Source organism: Montipora capricornis, chromosome 14, assembly GCF_036669925.1.
Source record: "Montipora capricornis isolate CH-2021 chromosome 14, ASM3666992v2, whole genome shotgun sequence".
NCBI lineage: Eukaryota > Metazoa > Cnidaria > Anthozoa > Scleractinia > Acroporidae > Montipora > Montipora capricornis.
This window is the reverse complement of record NC_090896.1, coordinates 192,501-202,500: the sequence shown is the minus strand read 5'-3', so window position 1 is coordinate 202,500 and position 10,000 is coordinate 192,501. Positions and strand designations below refer to the sequence as shown.

General features: G+C 36.7%; 1 protein-coding gene across 3 annotated transcripts in view; it reads right to left on the bottom strand.

Moving 5' to 3' along the window:
• LOC138033776 (tRNA (guanine(10)-N2)-methyltransferase homolog) overlaps positions 1–10,000 on the bottom strand; it is a 17,407-nt gene that overhangs the window by 6,553 nt on the left and 854 nt on the right. For 2 of the 3 annotated variants that reach the window (XM_068881590.1, XM_068881591.1), the window contains exons 3-10: positions 5,988–6,061; positions 5,285–5,366; positions 4,010–4,102; positions 3,529–3,663; positions 2,288–2,401; positions 1,997–2,039; positions 543–623; positions 197–235 (exon numbers count right to left, since the gene is read on the bottom strand). In XM_068881590.1, coding sequence (XP_068737691.1) covers positions 197–235; positions 543–623; positions 1,997–2,039; positions 2,288–2,401; positions 3,529–3,663; positions 4,010–4,102; positions 5,285–5,366; positions 5,988–6,061 — 661 coding nt within the window. The remainder of the gene's footprint in view (positions 1–196; positions 236–542; positions 624–1,996; positions 2,040–2,287; positions 2,402–3,528; positions 3,664–4,009; positions 4,103–5,284; positions 5,367–5,987; positions 6,062–10,000) is intronic. The other variant, XM_068881592.1, reaches the window with a different exon arrangement.

The following is a 10,000-nucleotide window of genomic DNA, read 5'->3' as shown; positions in this document are numbered from 1 at the left end:
AGTTAAACAAAAAAATTTTCCATCAACTCAGGAGATGCGCAGTTCAACGATAGAAGTTATTCTATAATACCTGCTTACTTCTTCGGAGCAACATTTCTCTACTGTGGGACAGCGGTGTTGTTAAGTGAATATGTAAATTGTTGAATATAATCAGGGACATAAGAAGGACTAGTAGGACAAGGTGATCACAGTGTACCTCTCCATTTTCCCTTACTGTTTGCTCTGGAACTCCTACCTTAAACAATAACAAAGAATGAATATTTCAGTATCAAAGTTACAGAAGCTGTACATGTTTTGCTGCCTTGTTTGAACATGTGGTAAGAAGTGATCCCTAACCCTAACCCTAACCCTAACCTTAGAGTTAGGGTTAGGGTTATCAACTGGTGCATCCTACTGGGAGAATGAGGGGTCACTGGGTTAAATGATAGTATACAACATACAGAATTATAAAGTATTCTCCTTGAAAATCAAACTATGTTTTTGGAATATGATCACATACAACGGTAACCATAAATAACAAATTTACTTGAATGTATAATCACCTCTACCATGCAGTAAAGTGTAGTCAATGTCACTTCCCATCACAAAGGACCCAAAATGAGAACAAGACAAAAGAATACTCCCTGAAAGAAACAAATCGTTTATTAATGTTATTAATGTTTGCATTGTAGAGTTGAAAGCCCAGATATTCAAACACTTTTGAAACAGAAATGCCAGTTTCTTTTATTACCACATTTTTGCAAATATCAGAGTATAGGAAACCTATCAAAACCCTGTGAGACTGTTGTGTTCTAGATAGTGTGACATTGTTGAAATTAGTAAGTGATGTAATGTTTTAGGAGTTCACAGGATTACGGACTTTTTAAATCCGAAAACCTGTATGGTGGAAAAAAGCTGTTTGCAAGATGTCATAGTGGTTCTGCAGTTGATACTCATAAAGTGAGGATAACGGTGCCATTTTGTTTTTGAGTGTTCAAGTAATTCGGAGTTATGTAGAACTTGAGGAAAAGTTTCATGTTGTATCTCGGGTCTAATAGTAGTGAAGCGTAATACCGGTAATAGTCAAGTATTTCGCTTGTTTCTTGATACATACATACGTATTTAATAATCCTAGAAGTTGTGTAGGCGACGAAAGAGAAAAGGGGGCAAAAATTAAAAATACCTAAATTAAATTAATCATTTACAACATATAAAATAATAGTAACATTCTGTTACAATATTGTCTTACGCATGGTTAGCAAAACAGAATTTGCAAAGCATATTTTGTGCTGTAGATTCAGATGTTTTGACTTATGATAAATTATATTCATTTGTTAGTCTTTTTTACTCAGGCAATGAGGTCATCTGGTTATGAGTTGACCACCTCTACAACAGCCACAGTGCTCTATTGTGATTACTGCATTCAAATATTCGCAGTTTCAACCAGCTGTTTATATAAAACATGTACATTGCACCAATGACTATTCAAGATTGCTTTAATTTTTCAATCATAGTATGTGGTGTGACTTACAATTTTTTATTTTATAATCAATTTACATGTAGGTGTGTTAAAAAGCTGCCACCAACCAGCAAATTATCACTACATGCATATTTTCAATTTTTTTACTAGGTTCCATGTTTGGTGCAGGGATGGCACTGTGGTGAGAGCACTCGCCCCCCACCAATGTGGCCCAGGTTTGATTTCCAGACTCCGCGTCATATGTGGCTTGAGTTTGTTGGTTCTCTACAATGCACTGAGAGGATTTTCTCTGGGTACTCCAGTTTCCCCCTCTCCTCAAAAACCAACACTTGACTTGATTTGCGTTAATTGTTACTTTCAGTTTACAGTGTCCCCAATCAGTGCTCCAGCGCTAGAACAACTAGACACTTAAATAAAGTTCCTTCCTTTCCTTTTTCCTTTTTTGCAATAATGTTGACAACACCAGAGGGGCCCAACCCCTATTGACAATCATGTACTATTCACAAGTTATATAATTATTATTCTACTCAGCCTTACCTGTTCCAACAAAAGGGTCAAAGACAAAGCTTCCTGGAAAGATCTGATTGCAAAACAAAGTATGGTTGTTTGGATAAACTTAATGTTGACAAAAATTACTTTTAAAGAAAAAAGCAGTTACAGTGTATTTTCCTTTTTTCAAAAGTTTACACAATAGTTTTCCTTTGCTTTGGCAATATACCAAATATATTTCCTAGTGAATACATGTACATTGTATTATTCAATATATTTGTTTATATCATTCACTTTAAGTTCAATCGAAAATCAACTCTGTGCAATGAATCATCTCACCTGTCCCTGATTGGCCATTAAAAAGGAAAGCTGAGGGTCCATTGATGTATTTCCAATAAAATGCCTCATTTTAAGAGAGTATTTCTTTAACAGGTGCCGCTGGCCATGTCCAATCTAAAAATTTTTAAAAATTACGGACATGTAAAAATACAAGAAATATTAAATTGTACACAAGAAAACAATAAAATAAAGTATTAAAGTGATAATTGTTTATTCAAAACATCAACACAACAGTCCACGGGACTGAATTATGTGCACTAAAATTACAACTTGCGTCCAGAAATGCAGATGCATGCCCAATTTTGATATCCAACACGAAGTGTCCCTTCAAGTCTAAGCAATTGCTACCTATTTTCAACAACAAGGTAGGGATAAAGGTTAGCGTTATTTTAAGCTTTGGGTAAAATGCAGCAATTAAAAAAAATAAAGACCTCAGCATTTGGGGGACACTTTGTGACGTTTTTTGTCTGTATTCCACGACATGAGTGATGTTGAAGTTGCGGAGAAGAGCCACGGGACACTTCATGACGCTTATTAAAATCCGCATGATATCTAATTTGGGGCATTTCTAGACTTACCGGTATCTGAAAATTCTATGAGATAGACAATATGACTCAGCTATGTACAGTAAAAGTTCTGTATTCATATTTAAATTATTTTAAAATTACCACATGGTACTTTAAACTGTTGCTAATAATAAAAGAATGTATAAGAGCGAGTCTTATGCACTGGGATGTCAAAGACTCTTTATGGTCTTTCTTGGGCTCCTATTCAGTACAGTGTAGATCATGCCTGTCAGCCAGAATGGAAATACTGGCCTCTTCTAATGCTTTTCTATACCCTCAGTCATGAAAATTATATGAATTTCTCACTTCCACTGCAACAGTGTGGGGGACATGGTGGCCTCATGGTTAGAGTGCGCGACTCCGGATCGAGTGGTCCGGGTTCGGGTCCTAGCTGCAGGGGACATCTTGTTCTGTTCTTGGGCAGGACACTTTACTCTCACGGTGCCTCTCTCCACCCAGGTTTATAAATGGGTACCGGCGAAATACTGGGCGTAACCCTGCGATGGACTATCATTCCCATCCAGGGGGGAGTATAAATACTCCTAGTCGCTTCATGCTACGGAAACCGGAGATAAGTGCCGGCCTGATGGGCCGTCTGGCTCGTAAGCAGTGACTACTGCAACAGTGTAAACGACAGATAGCCATGATGGCTTCAGGAGATTCAGTATATCATACCAGGCGTCCGAAAAACATCTGCTTAGGACAGGGTGGAGCTGAGTTTGGGTCATCACCATAATCCACCAACAAAGAGAACACATGATCAGGATCTGACAGCTTCACACGGCCTTGAAATGGAAGGAATTCGAACTGCTGTTTTGAAACATCAAGGAAAATTTTACCAATAATAAAAATGTATATTAGCACAGTGTATCTTTAGATGCTTTTAAATGGCTTCTTAACTTCACCTACAAATGCCGGTTTAACTTTGCCTTTATTTTAGGCAAAAATGTGAAACTTCTTGAGTTCCCCTAGAAAAGGTTACTTAAAAGTTATTACATTTTTGAAACCCTAGATTGGTTATTGTAAATTAAACTCAAAACTGAAAAAAGAGATAATTGACCTGGTATCTGTCAGGGCCAGGGTTAAAGTTTAGGGAACCCTGTTTCAACCATATTGTTCTACTTGAATGATTATGTAAAAAAATATTTAAACTTACATCAATGAGTTCTCTCTGTTGTGCAAGTGTCAGCTTTTTATTGTAAGAGTCAATGGTGATTTTGAAGGTTATTTCCCTTGAGGAGTAGAGTCTCTGTGGATTGCAATGGAGAAAAAAAGGTTAATCCAACAGACACAGTTGTGATTACTTAATCTGCCATACATGACCAAGAATTCTAGTAAAATTTCTGTTACTTAATTGACAGTAATTCTTCTTCCTCAATGGCACTTGTTTGCAAGCAAGGTGAAAGAGTAACTACTAGTATCAATTCAATCTCTAACCAAGAATATGATGATTGTCAGCAGACTAGCTAATGTAGTGGTGAGGCTAGAGATACGTGTAGGATAGAGAGATTAACATATGAAGTCTCTGTATTTTAAACCAGGAGAATTTTAATGCATTTAAAACAGTCTTTACATTTTTTTAAATGTAAAGACTGTTTTAAATACATTAAAATCATTGAAAAACGATTTATCCAGGAGTCATACAGACCAGAGGCATAAACATGCCAAAAGCTGAAATCAACTTAGAAGATTCTTAAGGTACCCTCCTGAATCATCACAACACAAATCCTATCAACTGAAGTAAGAAAATGTTACATGTAAGTTGACCTGCCTTACAAGTTGAATTCAACATTTTAAGAAATGACGGTGTACCAAAATCAAAATCTGAATCAATAAGGCTGCTGTGTCTGAACACCTACAGCTTGGTTCCAGTCAACAGCCAATTACCAGTAACAACTTTAAATTAAATTACATAATACACTGACTGTATCTTATTTTGCAGGCTGTGGTAATAGCTAGAACATAATAAAAGGATCAAAGGAAATATGGTAAAACACAACTTTGTTTATTTAATAAATTTCAAACATTATTACTTTTACATAAAATAATTAATTTGACCATGTACAATAAACAAATTTCGATTATGATCATTATTTTACTTAAATTGATGTCTCCTTTGAGACAAGGATTTCCACTTGGAAGACTTGATTTATCACGATGCACAAAAAACCAGGCCTCGATAATTTGTTCAAAAGGTGGATAACGCTAATGTCACCCACCAATTGAGTTGTCCAGTGGATAAGTTGTTGTAGTTCTCACGAATTGTGGATACATGTATTTCTGGTTTCTGGTTTCCGGAATCCAGCTTTTAGGGCCGCCCAATTATTACTACTAAGTTCAAATCGTCCAAGTCCATTTGAAGTACCAATTTGAACTATTTGTAAAATAATCTTTGATAGAAAGTGTGAGATCATTAATTTGTGATGCTCACCATTTCTTCTTCTGGATATTGGCAAACAGTCTGTTTTACATCCGTCAAATTCCTTCCATATCCCCACACTTCATAAATTGACCTGTGTACACATACTAGATAATTACAGTTTGTGAAGAAAAAGGTAAAAGATGCAAAACTAATAACAAGTTTACATGATCAAAATGATAATAATGGTCTAATATACATGTTCATGTATCGACATATCCTGGAAATGGCTACGTTGCAGGTCATTTTGTTCCTTAAATTAGGTTATTTGCAACCAAGGGAGAACTGATCTCAGGCTGGACCAGAGGCCTTGAATAATTGTGAAGAAAGTGCTCACTTCGTAATCATATCTGCAAATGATAAGTCTTCTTGAATAAGGATGATAAACCACGACCCTTGTTCAAAAAAATTGGCCCGGCATTTTTCAAGTTTAGCAGGTTGCATTTGCTCAGAATCATCATGTGTGTGATGTAACCATACTTTTATCAGAATATGAATTCCACATTACCATTCTTGAGTTTAAAACTCCTGAATAACTAACAATTTCCTCGAAACATCCTAAAATGAAAAATTAGTCCTGAAAAGCCCTGGAGGGAGTGACAAATACATGTACATCATTTCACGTATAATAAAAAAAACTGGTCATGATACAATGAATCTGCAGGGTGTGGGACAAAGCACTGCACTATTAAAAGAGAGAGAAAATTAAACATACTTGATTGAGACAGTTCTTGACAGCAAATTCTTTACACAGGTTTCACTTGGCAACTCAATCAGTAGATGAGGATTCTATTGTCAAACATGAACATGAAAAGATTTACTCAATTTACGAGAATGACAAAAAAGTAACAATAATTGACTTTGGAATAATTATCAACCGTGAGGCCATGGGCCGAGCGCGGTTCTTGCTCTGCATGTTGTTGTTTTTTTTTTCATTGTGTCGGTGAGCAGACCCAAACTTCCACTTGGCAATATAGTCAGTGGGACTTCAAATCATGCAACTTATGATGTTTATTAACCAAAAGCTGTTAATGTACTTAAAATCTTAAGAATATTCCACTCTTTATTTAGTACAAAATATATTGCCTTTCTGTGTTATTGAAGTGCTTGATTCGAAGCGAGTATTGAATACATCAAAGGCCATTACGTCATCCATGGAATGTGTCAATGCATGTTGCAACTTTCATTGGTAGGGAAATAACTACCGTACTAAAGACAGCCGTGGATAACGTAATTCTTGAATTATGTGACTCGTCTGACTACTCTCCTAGCCCTTTACTCCTGTAAAAAACCAATTACATTTAATCGTGACTTTTAAGAAAGAAAGCTGTAAGTTGTTAATAGTGTAATTATCATATCTTTCATATCCATACATATCCCAAAGAAAGTTGCAGATTAAGACCACGAAGTCATTGAAGATTTCATAACTGCTACGACTGATGGTGCAATCAGAGATTTCACAACGGCAAAATGTTGTAGTGCAGTACCTTTGCGTGTAGTCGTTGTTGCCAATTGTTGTGCTACAGATTGACCAAGTGATTTTATGTGTCTATAGTAATCAATGAATCATCAAGGACCACTTTGGAATGTGCACCATGTTGCGACTATGGTGGTAAAAAAACAGATAAATTTTCAAAGCGCGGTTATAAGATTTAAAAGATCTTCCTGTTATAATTGTTATTTTGAGATTGGTTAAATGCAATGTAACAAAGTTAACAACAAAGATTGGAGCAGATTGCCTGCATATTTGTCCTCAGAGAGCAGTGAGTGGTCCATGGCATTCAGGCCTTGATGAATGATGGCCTCATTGGAGCAGTGACATGAAAAATCCTCATGTTGGGTTAGTTTGCTTGCCTCCAACTCGCCCCTCCTCCTTCCCACTACCCTTCCCTCTTTTTTCTTCATTTTCTTGTCAGTGTAACAGGTGCCTGGAGGCCTGAAATGGGGACTCTGTTGGGTTGCAGGTATTGTCAGCCATGCATGGGAGCATTACAGTGTCTGGGTCCTCCCGGCTTTGCCTCCAATGAAAGCCTCTGAAGATTGATCCCATGCACCCAATCTCCATTTTGCAATGGGTTAGTCGTTAATGGGTGTTGGCCAACTTGGAAGCATTAGCTACTCTCAAATTGGCATTTTCACATATCTTTAGTTACCTTTAGTTTAACTTTCAACCCAGTTTGCTGTATGTGTCCATTAAAATTAACAGACAGAGCTCTGAGTGCACCAATAGCAACAGGCACTATTATGATAAACTACATGTATCTCATACAGTATGCCAGACTTTTGCTATTTTCTCTACAACTGTTATTTCTCCATCTCTACAGCATTACCCCTTTCCTGCTAAATCCTTCTGACACAACATGTAAGTGCTTCTAGATGTAATCCATACAAGTACATGTATGGATGTCCTGTTGTTGCTCAAGTCATCCATGTGTTCATCCATTCATTTATGCAATGCTGTTTGTTTCTTGATCCAGTATCCCAATGGACACCATCTGGTCCAGGTGCCCTCCAACTGGGGATCTTCTTCGACCTTGTCATCACCATCCCTGCTATTACAACAATGTCATCCTGTCTGGCTCCTTCTTTAACTCTCTCAACCACTGTTCTTATAATAATTAATCTTTATGACAATTCCACATAGGTTAATTCCCAGATATCAAAGTTCCATGTGTCTCAACCCAAGACCTCTGACTTTCAATACCTTTCAAAGGATATGCGCCCACAGTTCTTCTCTTCTGTCTGGGAATCCCAATTTCTTTAAGTGGCCTGTCAATTTCTGTGACATATTGGAACCCAAAACCCCAACTGCATTGTACCTAGAACAATTAACTTTTACTTCTGATTTCCAGTCTCCCAATTTCTCTTACCAGATCTTCATACATGTACATCTTGTGTTTCTCTATAATATTTCTTTCTTTACAACATTATTGTCTCTGGGTTACTGCTATGTCCACAATGATTGTCCCCCTTAATTGTTTCCTTATTCGCATCTCCGATGATGGATTTTTCAATCAGTTTGGATGTTATACATGTACAGGTAATCGCAAAACAGTCCAGCTTTTTCATTTTCTTCTACAGTCCTTGGAATATGCTTCTACCATTTATCACTACAATCCAAGCTGAATTTTTTACACAACTCCCAATGAACCACCCAGCCAACTGCATTGCACATCTTTTTATAGTCTACTTGGGCAAGGTTAGGACAGGACAGCCACATAAAATGTGTTGCACGGTTTCATCTTGACTTTCTCACTTTCTACATAAAGATGACACCTTCTGTTTTTCAAGTTTGGCTTTCACACATGAACCGCTCTTACTTAAAGTGTCGCCCTAAGACATAGCTTATGTAACAATAGAACTGCAAACTAATATCATGAAAGTTAACACAAAGCTACGTCAAATACATAAACAATTCTTCTTCTAAAGTTGGGTGAATTGAATGTAATATTCGTGAAAAGTACTTTTTCTGCCAATACCAGCTTGAGATACCAAGAGTAAGCATACAGGTCTCATTTAGAGGAATCTGTGCTTCAAAGATTTGCATTTCATATTCGGTCAGTGTAAAATGCAGACTGCAGACCAGGGGTAAAATGCAGAGTGAGGGTAAAATAAAATAGTAATAATGAAAAACGAGTCATAAAGTCATAATAAAAATAAATAGTGTTCGTACCTGTTCATACTTTCACACTGAAACCCTAACACAGCTCCCATCGCTTTGGTTGCCCCACCGCATGTTATAAATCTGGATTTTCATCGAACTCTGTTTGCAGTTTGAATCCTGCTTGTTGTTGTTGGAAAAAGTATAGTTTCGTTACGTGAGTTGCTTTGAGGCATAATTCTACTGTCCATTTTGCTGCACCGAACGAAGTCACCAAGTAATTACCCAATAACTCAATTTATTTTGACACACATGGCGACAATACCAATTAACAAAGACAGACTGAGATAATGTGGATTTTGCAACAATTTAACGTTTCAGTCGGTTTAAGCCAATATAACTGAGATGTAAAAATTTTGTTATTAGGATCCTTTCATTCGCTTTCGTGTACGTTATGTTTATCCTTCAGTTCACAAGTTTGTTTGTTTTGCATCTGGAAGATGTCTATATTTTCAATTACAACGTCTCCCTAGCTTAACCAATGAAATCTCTGCGTCCTAATTGCTCGGAATACATGAAATTCTCTGTGCATTTTCATTGCACTGAAAAAAGACATCCAGGATTATAACTCGGATACCTTTCAGGTATTCCAAGTAATAAAAATGTTGTTGGTTTTTCAATCGATATTGATCAATGTACCGGTGTGAGAAATAACTTTGAACATTTCAATGCATCTGGAAGCGCAAAAACAAAGCACAGATGATTTCAACGATCGCATTTTCCATGGACTCTTAACAGCAGTCCCCAAAAGATGTGAGTTGTTGACAGATGCAAAACAGGATTGTCTTTCAAACACTCTTTATTTTGTCCTTATGACTCGTTTTTTATTATTAATATTTATTTTACCTTCAGTCTGCATTTTACCCATGGTCTGCAGTCTGCATTTAATTACCCCGGGTCTACAGTCTGTGTTTTACACTGGCTGGTTTTATATTTCAGAATACTTTTTAAAAAATTTTGTTGATCTCTTTTATTGTAATGTAATTAGTAACTTGGATTCATCTTGTTCAATAGCACAGATATCACTGACATTACCTAATATTATTGATATGCCAAGCAGACCTTTG